This window comes from Eurytemora carolleeae, unplaced genomic scaffold, assembly GCF_000591075.1.
Source record: "Eurytemora carolleeae unplaced genomic scaffold, Eaff_2.0 scaffold578, whole genome shotgun sequence".
Classification (NCBI taxonomy): domain Eukaryota; kingdom Metazoa; phylum Arthropoda; class Copepoda; order Calanoida; family Temoridae; genus Eurytemora; species Eurytemora carolleeae.
Genome location: NW_019396575.1, coordinates 51,698 through 73,914, shown reverse-complemented (window position 1 = coordinate 73,914; position 22,217 = coordinate 51,698). Strand labels below are relative to the sequence as shown.

Genomic DNA, 22,217 nt, shown 5'->3' with positions numbered 1-22,217 from the left:
CCCGATTATATTCTTTTAGCGCCCCTGGATGTAGTTAAATAATAAAGTAACTAAATTGTTTTCAAGGGAATATCATTGTTATTTCAAATGACCCTCTAATTAATTATCACTTTTACGGAGAATCCACAATTGAAATTAACCATGTTTAAAAATTAAAATGGATATCTCATTCATCAGTTATCAGCCAAAGCTTTAAAGTAAATCGGACAGTAGATGAAGGGTCACTTGAACTACGTCTTTATGCATCTTCTGTTAAACAAGATAACCAACCTATAACCTTATTTCTTACACTTCTCTTGTATTCAGGAATCCTGAGGATCACAGATGGCGTTTAGGAGCCGGGATCCAGGAACCCCTAACTATGGATCCTAAAACTGAAGATCTAAAGCGTGCCAAGCAGTATATGGTCAACTATAAAGGATCGAAGTAAGTTATTGTATCCTATATTGGGGTTCCCACATTGGGGATCTTTCATGATCTTTTTCTTATCTTATCATGTAAAACAGTTATTCAACAAAGAATGAAGTGTATGTTATACAATATTATACAGTTTATAATAGAGTGAATATTGTACAGGATATATTAAGATATGAGTACAAGGTTAAAATGTATTTATTGATCAAATAATGTGTAAGATTTAGTTGACAATAAAATCTTCTAACGTCAAAGAAAGATCGAAAAATCTAAACAAAACATTAATAGTTTTTTCTTTAATCTTAAACCAGATCAGCAGTATTCCTGGTAATTAATGTTTTTCTTTAATCTTAAACCAGATCAGCAGTATTCATGGTAATATATGTGTTTTTTTTTAAATCATCAAAACTTTATTATTTTTCAAATCTATTTATTATTCAAAATGTAAATTAGCAAAACAGGTTCACTTAGACCTTTCTTTAAACTCCCCCCCCCCTTCCCAACTCTTCCCCCCATCCCTTCCTTCACATGCTATCACCACCCGGCTCCTATCCTCGCCCCCCCCCACCCCGTGGCGCCCATCCTACCCCTCTGCTAAACGGCGGGAATTTAATCCCTTGTATGTCGGTTATATTATCCCTTGAACAAGCTGACCAGGCAGCTATATAAATTACGGCGCAGTATCCAACCATACAGTCAGTTCATTCACTTCTTCCAACACGTAGATAAACTAACGCGTAGTTCAGGTATAACCAACTTTTATTCTTCCAAGAATCCACAAAAATATCTAATTTTTGTTTAGAAATTCAACTGTTCAAATAAAAATTTAGAAAACAATTCCAATTGGATTGGTCGCCAGATTAAATCAAGACATTCATTTCTTGTAAAATGGATATTTTTGTTGCTTTTTTTGATCGTTTAAAAGTTACACATTGCACTGTTGCACAGCTGTCAAGTATCACCTTTATTAGCTCTGTATTCGATATTTTATTGGGAGCCAGTGTAGATTTTTTTATCTTTTACACAAATATGCATTATTTTTAATAAGATTTCTTGGTTATTTATTATTTAAATTTTGTTCAACAAATTCAAAGACATAAAATTACACAAATTTAACCCGTAAAAATATTAGATAAATGGCCATGGCCCTTATTGGCCAGTAGTTTAAAAATGAAAAGGGGGCTAACAATCATATTTTAGGATTCAGTTTAGATTATGTTGCAATGTGTTAATGAATTAATTCTGTTTAGAATGTTGTTCATGAAAGTCTGCCTTTTATTCGCTGTTCTACGTTTGTCCCATTCTGCACCAACTGCGCAGTTTGGTTTTGGTGGCTCATCTGCTTTCGCATCTGCTGGATCAGGTGGATTTGGTCTGCCTGGATTTGGTGGCTCAGGTGCATTTTCCTCTGCATCTGCTGGATCTGGTGGATTTGGTGGATTTGGTGGAGGATTCTCTCAGTCTCAGGCACAAGCTGGATCAGGTGGATTTGGTGGATTTGGTGGATTTGGTGGATCCTTTTCACAGTCACAGGCCCAGTCACAATCTGGTGGATGGGGAAAATAGTTTTGTACATTTAGTTAAATTCAAATAAATTTTGATTTTACTGGAAATTAAATTTTTCATTTGTATATGGTCAAGTGTGCAGTAAATGTATCATTATGTTAAGAAAGCATGTGGAAAAGGACTAGTTGAAGACATATAATGAAATACAGAAACAATACTGTACTTCAAGTCATGGACTTGTCAAATTTTATACCAAGTGTAAAATTCAAACCTTGAGAATCAATTTATTGCCTTTTTTAGATTTTTGTGGAATATGTTTATTGTATTTTAAAATGTAGCATAGTATCTTACTAAAGGAAATTAATTGGAAGCTTTTACAGTTACAGAAGATGGAAAATGATTTATAGTTAGTTTTTATCCTAAAACTTCTCATTTTTTTCATTTTTGTTATTTCTAAATGTGTATTGTAAAAGATTCGGTTGCAAAGATTTTGTATAGAAAATTTACCAAATTTTTACTTAAAAAAATTAAATTTTCCTACAAATAAATCAGCCATAAAGCAACAAAAATATATTAAGTACTTAATACCCTAAACGTTGCACGCTTTTAAGTTTAAAATAAGCGCCAAAACTATTTTCCAGCTTCTTCATTAATAATATAGAATGCAATTTATTGTGTTAAATGTAGTGAAAAGAAACTGATAAATATATGAATACAGCCTTGATTGAGTAGTGAAGATAAAGAAATGCTGTTTTTTATTCGAAAAAAAAGATTTCTTAAATATTGAAGCTCAATTTTATTTTTTATTGTAAAATGAGTTTAAAAATTAGACTTTTCGAATTTGCTCAGTTGAGGATTAGGGGTGGGGGGATAGGGTACCCCACACCTCTATGAGTATCAGAAGACTTTAGGTAGGGGCCTCAATTTTTTAGGGTTCAGAATTCCTTTATAACATGCTCTCTTCAAAATCACTACACCTGGACTTCTCTCCCTCCCCCCCCCCCCCCCCCCCCCCCACTCTCCCTCAACCCTAACCCAGCCATACTATCGCAGTTATCATCTATATAAATTGCGCGGCAAGAACAATGGCTATCAGTTTATATATTTCTTCTTAGATACTAGATCTAATTCAGGTAGAATTAAGAATTTATATTTATAAATTTTTCTTCAAATCAAAGGTTGTTTTTGTGAGTTGCTTTAGAATAATACCCAAAAAAATTTTCACTTTAAAAGGTACTTAAATATTTGCCTCTGAGGCTCTGTATCCCCACAAAAATCCCAGACAAAATATTCAAGATAAGGATCTACCCTTTAGTTTTTTTTCCATATGATTAATGGAATTTATTTTTAGGATGTACAAGCTAATAATTGTTGTTCTATTAATTGCTGTTATCCGTTTATCCCATTGTGCACCTCTGGCCCAGTGGGGATCTCCATTTGGTGGCTTCGGCGGATCCCATGCAGGGTCATCTGCAGGTGCAAGTGCAGGCAGTGGAGGTTTTGGTGGAGGCGGATTTGGTGGTTCTCTTTCACAGTCCCAAGCTCAAGCACAAGCTGGTAGTGGCGGAATTGGAGGATTTGGTGGTTCTGGTTCCCAATCACAGTCTCAGGCATTGGCAGGAAGTATTGGTGGTGGATTTGGTGGATTTGGTGGCAGTGGTTCTCTATCCCTGGCACAATCTCAATCTGGAAGCCATAGCGGAGGATGGGGAAAATAAATTTGTATAATTTTCTTAGAATGTAAATAAAACTTTAATATTCGACCATAAATTCTTTATTTTTTTAAACTAAAATCTCTGAAGAGAAAAGTTGCAAACTATGATTTACTTCTGGGCCAAATCTAAGTCATAAATTCAAATCTAAATCAATTAATTACAAGCAAATTTTTTTTGATACTTTAAAATAATGTTGTATGGATTGAAATAATTTTTGACTACAAATTTAAAAATCATCCTACATTTCCCCAAATTATTAAAACTTCTGTAATATATTGTATATATGATATATATACAATACATATATTGATTAACCCTTGTAGTTGCCCTGAAGATCTTAAAAACAAGAATCATTATGTTGGTGATTATTCTCAAATTATGGATTCAAGTTGTGAAACCGCGACAAAGATTAGAAAAAACTACAAAATAAGAAAACCTAGTTCTTTTTTCATGATTTCTAGGGAAAAATGTTTTTAACAATTCACGCGCTTTGTGTTGCACATTGTATAATATTTACTGTGTTCGATAGTACTTACTGGTTATTGTGTATTTTCCACTTAGTTCTATATATCTTTTATTTTTCTGTAGCTTTAAAGGATCGTAAAGTGTAGACGTAATTTCTACCCACCCAACATTTGTATTGTAGAATGGCATGTATGATTTACAATGGTACTCATTTAACGATTATCTGGATAACAACAAGAAAGATCTCATAATTCATTTAATCAATTCTATCAATTTCTATTTTTAATTTGCTGCAAAACAATAATTTTCAGAAAGAAAATCTTCAATTTTTCTGACATTGTTTCTCAGACAAAAGACATTTTACTCATGAATTGAAAGGTTTTCAGCCCCTTTCCATAGTTTCAAGCGACCTTATTTCAAATACTGGCATGCCAGATTCACAACAGTACACCATACATCTTTATCTGAACAAGTCAGGGGAAGATTATGTTATTTTTCCATCTTAAAACTGTTAAATGATGTAAATACGTTATTTGTCTCCTGCCCAGGCAAAGGTTTAAAGGGTACCGTTGTTAATCGAGCGTACATCTCTATAAACAGAGGAACACTTAAAATTTACGTTTGCAGTGCTATTAATTAAGTAAATATTTTCTTTTAAGAATAAATGACGGCGACGAAGTTTTAAGATACTACCCCCACCGTGATGAGAAACTCCCCCAGGATATCCCCTCCCCAGTCCTCATGGTCTCTAGGGTTAAACCTTTGCATGGAGAACCATGGTTCAACAAGGACTATGCTCGTCAGCTAGGTTAGTATTATTCTCGCGACTGAAACTATTTGTGTAAATTGTCCTTTGCATTGTGCAATGCAAAATGCTTAGTATGCTATTTAGACAGAAAGTATCAAACACTTTAGTTGTAAATATGACTTGGTGGGGTTTCTAATTTCCAAAAAAAGAAGAACAGTCAATTTAAAGGGACTGTTGTTATAATTTCAAGTGGTCCTTATTAAAAAAGGCATGTCCGATTCATTTGGGTACCCTTTATACGTTTATAAGATCTATTATGACTAAAAACTTCATTGCGTCTGCAAGCAGAAATCCGCAAGTCACAATTGAAAATAATTAATGTTTAAAAAGCTTTTAAGGGTCCTACAGTGAATTGGTCATTCCATTCTGTAAACGGAGTCATTTAAAATAACGTTTATGGTCCCATTAAAGCGTAAAATCCGACAATTTCAAATAATATTCTTTACATTATATTCTTTGAGGTTAATTAGAGTTAATCTCCATATCTTTGTTTTGATTACAAATACAGGGGCATATCTTTTCTTTAAAATGCCCCCCCTTAAAATTTTTTTTTGCGCAGATATCAGAAATTATTTTTTTTCGCTGATTTGGGAAAAATTATCTTGGATGTCAAATTTTTTTATTTTCTTTCCCGAGAGCATCGCAAATCCAATCCCCCTCCCTTGCAAATAAATTATAAAGATAAATATGTTAATTAAGTCATACCAGTTTAAAACAAAGAAAAGGTCGTCTTTTGTGAAATATTTAATTTTAGAATAAAACTTATGTTTTAATTTCTTACTGTGAAAACTCAGGTCAAAATTTTAAAGCTTTGCCTGTTACAAAATACTATTTTTAGAGTTTTTACGAAAAAGATTTTTTTCTTGGTTTAAACTGGTTCTGAGAGTAAACTCTAGGTTTGGGTGAACGGGAGGAACTGAGTAAGCGTGTATTCCTACCGAATATACCGTCTGTAACCAGTATTCTCTTCAAGATTAAACATATGGTCGCCATCAAACCAATCACATTTCCTAACGGAATCCCAGAGGATTTTCACCCGGACAGTCATGGATATCATCTTAATAGGATGTAAGTAGTGCAAGTGTAGAGAGTAGTAAGGGCCTATACTAGAGATTCTGTATAAATATCGTTCCGTCAAGCCCTTACATGAACAAGTTCTTTAACTGTTGAGAATGCTTTTGGAAATTAAAAGGGACTGTGTAAATAATTTCAAGTGATCCTCTATTTATGGAGTGCTAAGTCCGATTCACAACTTCACCCTTAAAGGGAGTGACCGGCTATGTAAGGTAATTGAACTGAGTATGCAGTGTTGTGGAAAACTTCTTTCGGATTCATTTGAGACATACTAAACTTTTTAAAGATCTGGAAATCCTGAGTTTGAGCGCAAATTCGACGTTCTAAACTCCTACTTTGGGGGTTTTCAGAATTAGTTTTTTTAAATTATTAAATAACGACGACATAAAATAAAAAAGTTCTTCAATAAACTACAGACTTCATGTATCGGAACAGGTTGAAAAAATAAAAATTAACTGTTTTAACTAAAATAAATATATTTATTTTAAATTTATTTTTAGTCATAAAAATGGCTCCTTATTTTCCGTGTGGTTTTCTGCAGATTTTCTAGAATTATTATTTAAAAGACGACATTTGAAGAATTTAAAGAAATCTGCGAATAAATTCAAAGAAAGTTAGAAATTCAATATAATGATAAAAACGAAATAATTGATTCTAGCATTGATTTATTGACAAATTTCTTTTGAGAAATATGTTCCCAACCATCTTTTTAGATTACTGTGTGATTTTTACTTTATTTTTCTTCGTCGTTATTTAGTAATTTAAAAAAACCGATTCTGAAAACGTATCCACTCCCAAAGTAGGAGTTTTGAACATCGAATTTGCGCTCAAGCACAGGATATACAGATCTTTTAAAAAGTTTAATATGTCTGAAATTAGTCCGAATGAAGTTTTCCACAACACTGCATACTCAGTTCAACTACCTTACATTCCCTTTAAATCTTTGTCAAAAAGAAAAACAAGCATATCTTATTCATTCTTGATCATACGAAGCTTATAAGGGTACCGTTGGGAATACGACATGTCAGTTGTGTAACCTAAAGTTACGCCAACACAGTCATATTGTCCACACCAATATCTTTCTTCTCTTTGGATAACTTTTAAACAGACAAATAGAAAAAGTGTTAGTGAGATGTTGAGGTTCAAATATACCTTCAAGGCTCCATTAAAAGAGTTGTTTCCCGATTGAAAAGGTACCAAGGTAACTATTTATCTGAGTAAAAATGAGGAAGATATTTTCTTTGTCCAATCAAGTATATAAATAGGTTCTGTAATTTTATCCCTTGACCCTGATCAATAAATCTGCTAACAATTTTAAAGAAACCGTGAAAATTATCAATTTTTAATTATGATTGATTAGAAAACAGTTTTAAAGGTTCGGGCATTTCCTTGCTAAATGTGGATGGACACTTGATTCTTTGAAGACAGATTCTTAAAATCTATTTTAACGTCCAGATCCGGATGTTAGAACTGCCTCCCAAAATTTTGATATACTAGGCTTTTCTAGAACAATTTTTGCTTTTAAATGTTTCTTTTCAAGTGACCATTTTTCATCGTGCTTTGCAATTTTTGCGATTTTTTCTTTTTAAGTTCATGCATTATCAAAAATGGTTTTTGTCGACATTTTTTCAAATTCAATCCTCCATAAACCTTTCCCAGGGGTCATGTGAGATGCCACAGCACATTTGGGCCCTATCAGTTTAGCCGTTTTGACTTTTATTAGATACAAACAGACAGACAATCAAAATATTTATGAATATTATTCCTAGGGGCGAGTTTACTATCCACCCGTCCCTGAAGCAGGATCCTGATGAGGCGGTGAAGAATGCAGAATGGATGAAGATAGATACAGATATGATAACGAAGGAAGGAAACAAACATTGGAGAACACCGTTCAATTCACCGCTTGGACATTCAACATACCTAGCGGTAATTAGTCACTTAATAACTACTCTTTAATATCTGTTAAGGTCGATTTTTTTACTCTTCTATTACAATTTGAATATGCGGGAACAGTTTTAAAGGGCTTCGTATAATTATTTAATTAAAAAACTAAATATCTGCAGCATTTAATTATCGGTAAGTTAAAAAGACGACATTTTATAAATTATTTCGATGTCTGCGGTGTACTTGGGAAAACTGTTTCACATCGATTTTTACTTCTTTTTTTTGTACTGAAAAATTGTTTGAAGTGAAGCGAACCTTGATCTTATTCATAAACAACTTTATAGTACTTCTGTTGGAATTAGCTTATATACTTCAGTGATAGGAATTTATGAATAGCGAACAGAAGTTTAACTAGGTACGGCTAGTCGACCTACTTCTCCTGTGCTTATTTCCTAGTCGTGACGAGTATAACGAATAAAATTGTAATTAATAAAAAACAACTTTCTTTAAAAATGTCCGGCTGGGAAACTCACAGTCATGCCTTCAGCATTTGAATACTTGCATAAAACGGTGGTAATTCGCTTCCGGAATGAATTCAGACCGGTGTCATGACTATTGACGAAAATGTAGTCTTGACTTAAACCATGTCAGGTTGAAAAGCCTTGATCTGGAAGGGATTGTGATGGCATAGCACGACTAGATTAAGGAGCTGTTAGACAATCCCTGGCTTCTTGATTTGATTTGACAACTACTACTTGCTATTCATAATATCCGACTGTATGAGCTATATGATCAGAGCTGAAAACTTTAGAATTGTGGATATTGAGATTAATGCTTGATCTCCTCTTTTTCTTAATCTCCAGATTAAATAATGCTTATTCTCCTCTTGTTATTAATCTCCAGATTAATTTACCAATAGGGATTAAGGATATCCCATTCTTAAGTTTTCAACTCAGAGCTGGGAACATTAGAATGGTGGATATCGGGATAAATGCTTGATTCACTCTTTTTCTTAATCTCCTGATTGAATAATGCTTTTTCTCCTCTTATTTTTAAACTCCAGATTAATTAACCGATCGGGATTAAGGATATCACATTCTAAAGTTTTCAGCTCAGTATAATCAAGTATTACTGCAGCAAAGTAAGATTTCAGAAATGGATAAAAAATCTTAAATACATGTACTTTTTACATTTTTATTCAGTATACAATAAGCTTCTATATATAAATTTGGCTTGTCTGTTTGTCTGTTTGTCTGTTTGTTTGTTTGTTTGTATCCAATAAACGTCAAAACGGCTGAACCGATCGGGCCCAAATTTTTTGTGGGACATCTAGGGACCCCAGGGAAGGTTTATGAATAATCAAAATTTCAAATATTTGTCTCCATCAAAATTCGATCGTCATTAAATTTTTAAAAATTTTGAAAATCCGCGAAATTTTTTGTGAAAATCCGCGAATTATTTTTGTTTTGTTTTACGATGTACACAAAGAGAACATTTTCACAACTAATTTAGAAGATGGGCGCGAAGCGCCCTCTAAGGCTAGAAAGAAGGGCGCGAAGCGCTTTGAATTTCTAGTACTTACAAAAAATGCTAAACATTAACTTGTTGTACCAAAGTTTGAAGTGGCCACCATCAACTTTGAAGCTTGCTATATTAAAAGATGATGAATGTGCACTGATCTTGGGAAAAAGGAGAATTTGATACGCTGAACTCTTGTCTCAAGATGGAGTTGGCATTGTGAAATAATGTTTTTTTTTACATAATTCAAAATGTTCTATATTGATGGATAGAAGAAAACTGAATTCACAGATTTTTAAATAAATATTTCTGAAGTCAAACTGTGTTGCAGTAATACTTCATAATACAATTATGTTTCCGTGGATTTCTTGAAAGAAAACACCGCAAATGTGATTATTTGTTAGCATTTATTTTTGTTCTTGTTCAGGATACTAGATGGAGGGATAATGAGAAAGCTGCTCCTCAATTCATTAAAAACATGAAGAAAAAATGGTCATAAAATTACTTTTTCAAATAAACTTGCAGACAACATCATTTTGCTTCAAACTCGAGAGATTTAGTTTAGTATATAATACAGTATACATGTTTTACTTGTAGCTAAGATTTTAATTGTTTTCTAAACAAATATTTTAAATCTATATTTTTTAGGGGGAAGGGAGGAGCATGTTTTTTACCCTTTTATTTTTATTTATGGTTTCTCTGCAAAAATAATTTGCGTATTTCTTCTGCAGGAAAACACATAGAAATTAGCAGAATTAAACACTTTTAAAAATCTAAAAAGCAAGAATATCCTCCATATTATTTATAAATTATAAATAAGAAATACTGCAGAAATTTTCAGGATTAGACACTTTTCGAGTCAAAACGACGTTATCGTCAACATTCTGATTAGATTAAGTTTTCAAGGGTTAAAATAAGATTAATGCTTGTGTCTACAATCTTATGTGAACCTAGGCAGGATTAAGTAGGGGCAATGGTTGATATTTCGCTCCTTAGACCCAGGGAGCCAAAACGTTGCGGTTCCAACGGATCCGGGTCTCAAGCACTACTGACATCCTTGATGCTATATTCTAATATTTAGTAAGAAGACATCTGAAAATAACTTTTGGGCAATAGGTACAATCTTGAATTAATAAGTCTATGTATAAAGTCTCTTACATTATTTATTTATCTAGTTTCAAGTCATAATTTACATAAGTAGTACAAAAATATGTGTAATAAGTTGAACTAAATTAGTAGTTTCAATATCACTTCTTCTTGGTTCGACCCTGACGTTCTAAAGATCCGTCCTCTCGTACAAAATATGTGTAATATGCTGAGCTTAATCCTAGTTTCATAATCATAATATTATTTCTTGGTTCGACCCTGACGTTCTAAAGATCCGTCCTCTAACAAGTAGGCAGGATGATATCTCACAAGACCTTTCTCATCAGAAAACCTGCGAAAAATAGGAATTTAAAATATATTTTTTTAAAGGACCTACAAGTGATGGAATAATTTTCATGAAAGCACATTACTCATTACACATTGTTCACTGAGGGGAGGAAGGCCAGCCACACCAAATTCTCGTCCGAACCACATTCTTCTTATTTTCTCTTCCGAGCCACCTCGCCCAACAACACTTTAAAAACAAACTAATGAAAGGACGAAAATTTTGAGGTGTGTTGGACGAGAAAATGAGGAGATTGTGGCTCGGACGAGAAAATATTGTGACTTGTCTTCCTCCCCCACGTACCCTGCATATCAAGTAAAAAGAATGGCTCTATGAAATTTAAGCTTCCAATGCATGTTATACCAATGTAAGCCTGTACAATAATATAATGAACACAAACGAGAATGCAGAACACTACTAGCAGTGACTGGCCTTTAATCATTGACATGTAATTAGAAAGAAAAAATTAACCAAGTTTTTTATCTCAGTGTTTAAGATAACTTAGAGCAGGATTGGATTTAATTTTATCCGTTTTCCTTATACTACTAAATCCCTTAGTTTCTTATCAGTTTCTGTATTCCTGGGTTGAAATTAACCTAGAGCAGGGTTGGGTTGAGTATTCTCCGGGTTTCCTAAACTGCTGTATCCTTGGGCTAAAATTACCTGAGCGCAGGGTTGGGTTTAGTATTCTCCGGGTTTCCTAAACTGCTGTATCCTTGGGCTGAAATTACCTGAGAGCAGGGTTGGGTTGAGTATTCTCCGGGTTTCCTAAACTGCTGTATCCTTGGGCTGAAATTACCTGAGAGCAGGGTTGGGTTGAGTATTCTCCGGGTTTCCTAAACTAGTATACCCTTGATCATACAAGGACGGATAAGGAATACTCAATCCTCGAAGGAAAGTCCAAACATCCTAAACAAAAATACGATTAAAACTTTAGAAATAAAAATTCATTTCATATTTTAATGAATACTGTAATATGATTATTGATTAATAATCAAGGATAGGGGTTTCCCCTCCTATCTAGGCACAATTATCCAGATCCCTCTCCCGTTTTCTCTTGTAAAAACTTTTATAATACAAGGAGTCCAACGATACAGCTCGAGATCATCTTTGAAATAATTTTTGGGATTCAATTGTCACTCTAATTTTACATGAATGACACTAGAGACTATAATAAAACAAATAATATTCTAATATGTCCAAGACCGTTTTACTCATATCCCCCCCTTCACCTCATCCTTTCTAAACTATTAACCTGATATCTCCATTTAAGGATAGGGTTGACTCTCATTATCCTCGGCCAGTCTCCATCAGTAGGAGAGAATGCATCCTGGAGAACAATCAGAATATTTAAATCATAGATAAGAGCTTTAATTACAGATCCACTCACAGTTAAGCTTTGCGCAGAGGTATGTATTTTCAAGAATGAATTCATGATGTTTGATGTTCTGAAGGGAAAAATGAAAAATTTGACATGTCAAAAGGCAAGTTTTTCATCCCGTTTCATAATTATAAATTATTTATTATTTATTTTCCCAACTCGGCGAAAAAAAACCTGAATTTTTTTTTCAAATAGGGGGGAAATCAGTTTTCAACTCAACTACCATGTCTAGCCAGTCACTCCCTTTAAACTACTAGTTTTCTACCTGATATTGTGCTCCTGGGTCTCCGTCCCTTGTCCCCAGGACAGTTGCCTTCACGTCCTTGTCCTCTTCCAACAATTGCCTAATCATGATTATAATAGAGATAACCGTCCTCTACCAATAATTACCTAATCATAATTATATTAGAGATAACCGTCCTCTACCAATAATTACCTAATCATANTAATAGGCTCTTTTCGACTTTTAATTGTGACTTTATCTGTGAGCATCTTCTCTTTTAAGAGTATAATTTTTTTTTTTAATTTGCGGATTTCATATTTTTTCGCCCATTAAAAAAAATTTACAAAATTAAATAATTTAAGATAAAAATATTTTAAGATTACATATTCAAAGTCTGATTGGCCATAAACCTTCCCTGGGGCCACGTGAGGTCCCACACAAAATTTGGGCTCGATCGGTGCAGCTGTTTTGACGTTTATTGGATACAAACAAACACCCAGACAGACAAGCTAAATTTATACAGAAATATTATTAAATATGGGACAGGCAGAATGTAATGAATAGGAGAGGTCGCTGAATTACCTACCATTAGTGCAAATCCTGAAAAACCGATTAAAATCCTCATGAATCTTCAACTTCGAATCGATGATTCAAGATTTGAACCGGCGCGACGATAGGTAGTTCAGTGAACTAGCTCGAACTCACTAAATTCGGTCCCAGGACAGAAGACAACTTACTTGAGAGCAGCTTTCATAGGATGACTGATTGTCTTATTCTCTAGTTTGTACTTTAGGATGGATTCAGTTATAAAGGTGTCTACCTCCTTCATACAACACAGTTAATATTGCAGTTCAATTTTTATATCCCTTTATGCAATATGCATACAAAAAAATTTCCTGGCATTTAGAATAGGGGATTCTTTAAATAATTAATTAATCGACATAAGCTAAATTTTTCCTCTGCATATTTTTTACTTTTCAAAAACATTTTGGAGGGACTTTTTGTGTTTATAATTCTATTTGCAGAATTCACAATGGTACCCTTAAAACTTGCTAATAATTTAGAAGAGATCGTCGTCTTTAGATTTAAAAGTGTTTGATTCTGATAATTTCATCACACTCTATCTGCAGCAGAAATGACATTGTTGTTGAGGAAACCAGGATTAAAGCATGAAAATTTCATTTCATTTTGGATTAGACAAATACTTTAAGGGTCACCGTTGTGAATCGGACATGCCACTAAATAAATAGAGATATACTGAAAATAAAATTGCATTCCACAATTTACCCGACATTTTTTAACCTGGAAAACCCTTGTCCCGGATAAAATTAATACTTTGTATACAATGACTGATTTCTTGGAGCATTTTCAACTGTGTTTTCCTGGAAAGTGTTTTGTTCACGTATATACAAGGAGTTTAGTCTTTTCTCAGGGTGCTTACTCTAGTACAGATACTGATTCTCAAGTATAGATACTGGTTGGATAATGATCTATCTATGTAGTTACAGGATATATCTCTAGTATTATATATGTACAAGATGTATAAAACTAGTCAGAGGATATAAATCCCTGATGTACAGCATGTACAAGATGAATAATACTAGTTAGTGGATATATATCCCTGAAGTACAGCATGTACAAGGTGCATATTACAAGTTAGAGGATATGTATTCCTGATGTACAGCATGTACAAGGTGTATATTACTAGTTAGAGGATATATATTCCTGATGTACAGCATGTACAAGGTGTATATTACTAGTTAGAGGATATATATTCCTGATGTACAGCATGTACAAGGTGTATATTACTAGTTAGAGAATATGTATCCCTGATGTACAGCATGTACAAGATGCAGCATCACAATACAATCCTTCCCACCATTATAGCAAACAGACACCTCTTCACTATTATATCTAAACAGAATTAAAACCAAAGAAATTAATATGAATTTATGGTATTAAACAAACTAATTATTTAAGCAAGAAACTCTAAACACGGTATTCGGGTTGTTAAAGGATTAAATTGAAAATTATGTATATATTATGAAAATTATGATTTATAAAAATTTATTAAACATATCTCTTTTCCATTTTATCATGTATGCTTTTTTGTACAGATTGACCCATAAAGAATGATACTTTAAAGACGACCTGAAGCACTTTAAATATTGTGTCGAAGATAGAAAGAAGTGAAAAGTAGCAAGGAACTATAATATTAAGAAAAAAACGTCTATAATTTCGTACAGTCTTCCCTGAAGTTCCAGGTTTAATGGGTGTCCTTTACCAGTCTATTTCCATGATCATGCTAAATCTAATCAAATGACGGATTTCAATGGGACTGTTGATGTAATTTCAAATGACCTCCCGTTTATAGAGTAGCATGCACAATTCACAACGTCACCATTTAATCCCTTATCTGAAAAACAATGAGGAAAATATCGTCTGTTTTTTTTCTGGCAATTAATTTTCATTTTTGTCATTGATGTGTAAATTCCCACGTCACTTGTGAGTCTTTAAATTAATGATCACTTGAAATTACATCGTCAGTCCCTTTCACCAACCTGTTGAAGCACTCCTCCACGATATCTAAGGCCTGCTCCAGGTTCTTCTTGAACACTGTATCCTCTGTCCTGCTCATCAGCTCATTGATCTTTTCCCTGCTGTTTTCGTGGGGGACCTTGTCAAACTCAACCACGGGCATCCTCGTTCTTATATACTCACTAAATACAAGGGATTAAAGTTAAATGACTCACTGAATGTAATTTTTAAAAAATTTAAGAATATAAAAAATTAAAATAAAAAACTTGACACTGAAACTAATTTATAGGGAATATTTATGAAGCTGAAAAGGGGTATTTAGGACGAAATCTGTAAACATACAGGGTGTCCCAAAAAACGATCTTTTAGACATTTTAAGCACTTTGAAACGTTTCCGATCGATTGATTTCAATTAGAGGTATATAGCAGTAAAATTAAGAAAGTATTGACCGTTTGAAGTTTGCTACACACCTCTAATTAGTATCAATCGATCGGAGATGTTCCAAAGATTTAAAAAATGTACAACTTCTTAAAAATTGAACCATGGTGTCTTAATGTCAATGTCTTAAAGATCGTCTTTTTGGGACACCCTCTGTAGACAAACAAACTTGAAGAGTGAATAGTAAACACTGAACATTGAACTGAAAATTAAACACAGTTGAAAAGTGAACACTTAACAGTGAACTGTGAACACTGAACCGAAGACTCAACACTGAACACTACAAAACACTGAACTGAAAACTAAATACTGAGATGAACAATGAACATGAACACTAAACTAAAAACAAAATACTGAATATGAACACAGAATTGAACACTAAACACAACACTAAACTAAAACTTAATACTTGGATGAACAATGAACATGAACACTAAACTAAAAACAAAATACTGAATATGAACACAGATTTAAACACTAGACACTTTGCCACTGCAACGAAAATTCAACATATGGCATTGAATTGAATCTTAAATCTGAATCGAACAGTGAGAATGAACAGTGAACTGAGAACACTGTACTGCAAACTCAACAATGAACACTGCAAAACACTGAGCTGAAAATTAGATGCTCAATATGAACACAGATTTGAAATACAACAAACACAACAATGCTCGATGTAGACGTAAATGACGACTAAAATTAGACTGAATAGTAAATAAAGTTGAATGATTTGAAAAGAAAAATGCTGCGTCATATCCTTACTTAAATATGTATTTTCGACATAAACTCAAACTTGCAGAACACGTAATATACAAAAAAGTGAGGAAAAAACTAGTCTTATGTGAATTTTCGACTTTATTTTTTAAGCCAGTCGTAATTCATAACTGAAAGTGATGATCAAACTTCTGAATATTAGATCTAGGAGAATTTATAGTTTGAAATATTTATGGTCTACAACATCAGGTTTGGAAAGTTTAAAGGACTTGAAAATTACAGTCTGAGGCAAGTGCAATGAGTTGTCGTTTTGGAAAAAAAAACATATTCTTCCAAGATTTCCAAACTGTATTATGTTAAAGTTTGGTTTTGAGTCGCTTTTTTACATATATCATCTGTGAGAGTCAAAATTTGACTAAGTTTTAGAAAAGCAAATGTATAGAATAAATTTTTTTTTAAACTGAGAATATAGGCAAAAAACGAACCAACTGAAAGTAATCCTCCATTAAAGAATAGTTTTTACAATTCACAACGTACCTTTTACCCCTTATCTGAATAACGATGAGGAAAATCGCGACTTTGCTCAGACAGAGATGTAAAGGGTACAGTTGTGAATCGTACCTGTCACTCTACAAATGGGCGGTCTCTTAAAATACCCTTTTAGTCCTTACACCATTTATTAGTTTCCATCATTGGTATAATGAGATGAACCAACCTTATCTGATTAAGTTGAACCTCTGAGGGGCACTCGTAGGATATCCTGGTCTTGTAGAACTGATTCACTAAGGACGGATACGATCCAAAACTTGTCTCAGGGAACTCAGAAACCAACTTGTTTATGCTGAAAACCCATAGATTAATAACAATACAGATATAGAACACTAGATATTGTATTTTCAAGATTTAGGAGTTTTTCGTTCACAATAACCCTGAGGCAGAAGCCCAAAGGAGTTACGCGTATGCCGCGTTGAATTACAAGACATAGAGAGCATGCGCGTAACTCCTTTGGGCTTCTGCCTCAGGGTTATTGAGAACGAAAAACTCCTAAATCTTTAACAGACGACATCAAGTGTTCTATCTGTACTGTTATTATTAATCTAAGTGGAAAAAAAATCATTCAATTCTTATTATTGAATCAATCTAGATGAATTATTATAATTCAAAATAAGACTGCAGATGAAAACTTGTTCTGAAGACGACGTTTTCCTTCCATTAAACCAGGATCCGGATCTGTAGGATCTGCAACATTTTGACTTCCTAGTTCCGGATCCGTATACGCAAAAAGGAAATGAGTTTACCACAAACACTGATCTTTTAATCCCTATATATATTTGAAACTTAATGACGTAGACCTTACAGATATCTCATGATTTCTGTTGGATTAAAAAGTCTACGTTTAAAGCAAGGATAAAAGGTTTTCACCACCAGGTAGGAATTAGGAAACTTCAATTTGTTGCAAAGACTTTCCTTTGCTGAAATGAAGCCTCATCACTGCCTTAAACACATGAGTTTAATGCTTGGTCTGTAACACTTTTTATTTCAAACTATCGTAACGGGACTAGTCACGAGTTCTTAAGTGTCCATTTATTTTAAAAGTGACAGCGTTTTTACAACAATTTTAGCTTTAGATTAGTATAAAAATTTGGCGTTAAACTCTTTGGTTTTTCACAGGAATAACACATATTTCGGCTCGTCTTTGCTGCGAAATACAACCCCAATAAATCTTCTCTCCTGAAATTTATTTAAAAGAGACTGTTTGTGAATCAATGATGGCAAACTTAAAATAAAGAAACCACGTTGACAGTCTCTTTTGAAATGCTCTTAAAACTGAGATTACAATTTTATTTTGTAACTATAGATATTTGTTTAATTTCTGCCCCCTTATCTACCCTAGGTCTTATGTTTACATATGTATGTTGTAATACAAGAAAGCTTGAAAAAGAGAAAGCTGTCACCTGTTCGTGAGAGAAAGCTCGTCTTGATGGATAAAGCTTTCTCCTGCGATGAACTTAAAGTTGACCTTGAACAGGGTTGATCCAAGGTTACGAAATGAGCGCTCTAACAGCTGTGGGATACCTAGGGCGAATTTAAATAAACATGATGGCCGGGTTATTAATTCTAGTGGTAGTGTCTCATAATATATTTTTAGCTACGGAATAATTTGTTTTGTTCTACATACACTCTACACCCTAAACCGTATACCCTACATCTTTAAACAGTGTATTCTGTACACTGTACACTCCGCACTCTACACGCTGCACTCTACACGCTGCACTCTGCACTCTGCACTCTGCACTCTGCACTCTGCACTCTGCACTCTGCACCCTGCACTCTTTCTGCACTCTGCACTCTGCACTCTACACTCTACACTCTACACTCTACACTCTACACTCTACACTTTACACTTTACACTCTACACTTTACACTCTACACTCTACACTCTACCCTCAAGAAACAAGACACAAGACAAAAACCTCAAAACTAACGAGTCTACACTCTACGGGTACCTGGAAAAATGTAGACATTATTAACAGATACCAAGGGATACAGAGTAGGTTTCCCTAAAATAAACTTAGGTTTTTTAAAATAAGTAAACTTTAACTTGAATTTATAATCCCCATATCTTTGTGACCTGGTGGAGTAAACGTTCGATATTTCGAACATTTAATTATTATATCTAACAGAATTCATACTTTAAAATATCTGAGGTCAACTACATTGGGTTGCAAAGATATAGGGATTAAAAATCAGAGATTGTTGCTAAAGCTCAATTCCTTTCCTTAATTATATATCACCTGTGTTATAATCGAATCCGTAATTGAGCTTAGAAGTAGAAGGAATATATGCTAGTTTAAAACAGGGATCACTCAAATCATCTTTCTAAACAATAATAAGTTTATTTATAAATAATATCTATTAAATACTAGGCTTTAAGGGCGCTTCGCGCCCATCTTTTATATTTCAACTTTTAATTGTGGCTTTATCTGTGAGCATAAACTATTTGTATAGTATAAAAAAAACATTAAAAAAGTTTGCGGATTTCATAATATTTTTTTGCGCATTTTCAAAATTTACAAAAACAAAAAATTCATTAACACAATTATTTTATTTCAATCATTCAGAAACCTTCTCTTGGGTCATGCGAGATCCCACAAAAAAAATTGGGCTCGATCGGTTCACCTGTTTTGACGTTTATTGGATATGAACAAACAAACAAGCTAAATTTATATAGACTAGGCTTTACGGGCGCTACGCCCCAATCTTCTTTATCAACTTTAAATTGTGGCTTTCTCTGTGAGCATTTTCTCTCTGTATAGTATAAAACAAAAACCAAAAAAAAAGTTTGCGGATTTCATAAGATTTTTTCGCGCATTTTCAAAATTTTACAAAAATAAAAAAACTTTTAAATACAAATTTTTGAAATTTTGATCATCCCTGGGGTCACGCGAGATCTCACAAAAAATTTGGGCCCGATTGGTTCAGCCTTTTTGACGTTTATTGGATACAAACAAACAGACAGACAATCTAAATTTATAATATTTTAAAGTTTAAAACAGGAATCACTTAAATCTTCTTTCTACATAATCATTACATTTTTTATAAATAATATTTATTAAATATTAAATTAATTGTTATTATTTGATATTTAAGATTAAACAGGGATCAATTGAATCATCTTTCTAAATAATATTTATTAAATATTAAAGTTTAAAACAGGCAACAATTAAATCATCTATATAAATAAAATTTGTTAAATATTAAAGTTTAAAACAGAGATGACTTGAATTTTCTTTCTAAATAATATTTATTAAATATTAAAGTTTAAAACAGGGATCAATTAAATTATCTTTCTAAATAATATTTATTAAATATTAAAGTTTAAAACAGGGATTAATTAAATTATCTTTCAAAATATTATAAATTTCAAATTAATTCATAAACGTATTAATATAGGAGAAAAGAAGTAGTCATCTCGTATATGTCATTCCTTCTAAATTGTAAAAATTGAATTTTAAAAAAAGTGAATTAGCATTGCTACTTAAGAATATCGCAAAAGGGAAGAATAAATACACGACACCGAATTCAAGGGATTTTTAGAATGATATTTCACCTTAAACCATATTTTACATTTGTCAACTAGGTCAGGGTTGAAAATAAGCTTATCGTCAAACGCGTTCCCAACTCCTAAAATATAAGAAAATAATATTAAAAGGATTCTAAATTTTAAAAACATTTCACAACTAAATGGTTCATTAACAATTAAATTTTAAGAATAAATGATTATTTATTTAAATAAATAGTTATATGATGTCTTAAGATTTGTTTTTCCTTAGTTTAGGACAAGAATTTACATTTGTTTTATGTTTTTGCTAAAAATTTGTTTCTTTTTTGTCATTCTTATACTTAAGTGTAAAGCTTATATTTTGATTTAATTTCAAAAACGTTTTCAATTAAAAATATTCTTTTATTGTACATGTGCATGAGCATTTTGAAGCAAATATAGATTTGAATAATGTCTTTTAAATTGGAATAACTAGATTTTATAAAATAAAATTTGTAACATGAAAAATTCGGAAAATGTGTGATTTGATAGGGATAGGAAAACTTATTTTAATCGTAATCTTGTAAAAAGTGTATTTAATAAAAGTGCAAACCTTCAAATGTGATATCGTCATGTGTAGGTCCAATCCCCCCTGACGTGAGGACGAAATCAAACTGGGACGAGAACTGTCGAACCTCTGCACTGATGGACGATAAATCGTCTGGGATAACACTAATCCTGTTTACACGGACTCCCAACTCCCGCAGATTCTTCTTATTTCAATCATTCAGAAACCTTCTCTTGGGTCATGCGAGATCCCACAAAAAAAATTGGGCTCGAAGAAGCCCAAAGGAGTTACGCGTATGCCGCGTTGAATTACAAGACATAGAGAGCATGCGCGTAACTCCTTTGGGCTTCTGCCTCAGGGTTATTGAGAACGAAANTCTCTGATCTAAGATTAGTGGTTAAGGTTCAACGCATAACTTTAAGTATAGCTTTAAATATAATTTATATGAAATATACCAAACCATAAGGGAAAAACAAGATTCGTCGGTAGTTCCTTAACATCCAATTTTTCGACCCTCCTATCAATTTTTTACATGTATATTTTTTTTATATTGTGAGGGCTAGTTCGGTTAAGACAATTTTTGGGCCGAGCGCTGAGAATATGACAGGCTAGGGGGCCCGAACTCTGCGGCTAGGACAGACTAGAGGGACGGGCGCAAGTACAAAAATGACAGGAGGGAGGGGGCGGGATGGTATTACAAGCGTTAATGGGGAATAACCAATTGTGATATGCATTTTCTGTCAATTGTTTAAACCAAACCTGAGTTTGCCCTTTCAGTATTTCGTCTCCTATAATAATAATTCCGGCAGTTTTAGTCTCCATATTACAATAATATCGTAAACTATGATATCCGACCAATTTTCTTACAGAGAACAGTGATTTTTTGATGAATATCATCGGTATTTAATAATTTTTTTTACCTATTAGGTGATAGATGGATAGTTTATAAAATAAAACAGCTGTTTATAGTATACACAGTGATGCTGTATTATCTGAACTATAAATCTTAGAATTAAACTAAACTTAAATAAATAATCGAAACAAAAAAATCGAAGTATAGTATTTTTTTAAGCGTAAAAGTTATTTTAACAGAAAGAATTGAATTTTAAAAAATAGTATTACTCCAGATTTCGATCAGCTGATTAGTCTATGTAGTCCCGATGATTTAGCAACATAAGTCAGGAAAACCAATTCTGAATTCTGATTCGATTTCAGTCTCGTTATTTTTATCACATGAAGTAAATATTCGAATATTTCAACATATTTAGTGATGGAAATCATGAAAATTGTAAGCTTAATTATTTAGGTTTGGTCAATTAAAACTGAGACTATGCTTTTTATATCAGCAATTAGGTTGAAAAGTCATAAACTCAAAATGGCAATATTTTTCCAGAAATGATTTTATTTTAACGATGAGTTTCGCGGACCGGACAGCTGAGCTTTGGCTAGAAATAGATCAACTTCATCTACGTTATCTACAACATGAAGAC

General features: G+C 33.0%; 3 protein-coding genes across 3 annotated transcripts in view; 2 read left to right on the top strand and 1 right to left on the bottom strand.

The window, feature by feature from the left end:
• LOC111705763 (uncharacterized) overlaps positions 1-9,918 on the top strand; it is a 10,296-nt gene extending 378 nt beyond the window's left edge. The window contains exons 2-6 of the mRNA XM_023478413.1: positions 307-426; positions 4,760-4,908; positions 5,805-5,976; positions 7,752-7,911; positions 9,815-9,918. Of these exons, the coding sequence (XP_023334181.1) occupies positions 307-426; positions 4,760-4,908; positions 5,805-5,976; positions 7,752-7,911; positions 9,815-9,886 (673 nt within the window). The 3' untranslated portion in view covers positions 9,887-9,918. The remainder of the gene's footprint in view (positions 1-306; positions 427-4,759; positions 4,909-5,804; positions 5,977-7,751; positions 7,912-9,814) is intronic.
• Positions 1,976-3,810, top strand: LOC111705765 (glycine-rich cell wall structural protein 1). The gene is made up of 2 exons (XM_023478415.1): positions 1,976-3,053; positions 3,272-3,810. Exon 2 carries the CDS (start codon positions 3,273-3,275, stop codon positions 3,636-3,638), a length of 366 nt encoding a protein of 121 aa, XP_023334183.1. The 5' UTR covers positions 1,976-3,053; position 3,272; the 3' UTR covers positions 3,639-3,810.
• Positions 9,919-10,532: 614 nt separating the features above from the next.
• LOC111705752 (FAD synthase) lies at positions 10,533-21,549 on the bottom strand. Its single transcript, XM_023478397.1, has 15 exons — positions 21,487-21,549; positions 20,773-20,932; positions 20,229-20,302; positions 18,913-18,997; positions 18,625-18,678; positions 18,073-18,193; positions 16,833-16,958; positions 14,985-15,143; positions 14,253-14,337; positions 13,806-13,865; positions 13,161-13,246; positions 12,466-12,544; positions 12,075-12,149; positions 11,619-11,728; positions 10,533-10,825 (listed from the first exon to the last, which is right to left on the bottom strand). Exons 1-15 carry the CDS (start codon positions 21,547-21,549, stop codon positions 10,735-10,737), a joined length of 1,428 nt encoding a protein of 475 aa, XP_023334165.1. The 3' UTR covers positions 10,533-10,734.
• Positions 21,550-22,217: the final 668 nt, after the last annotated feature.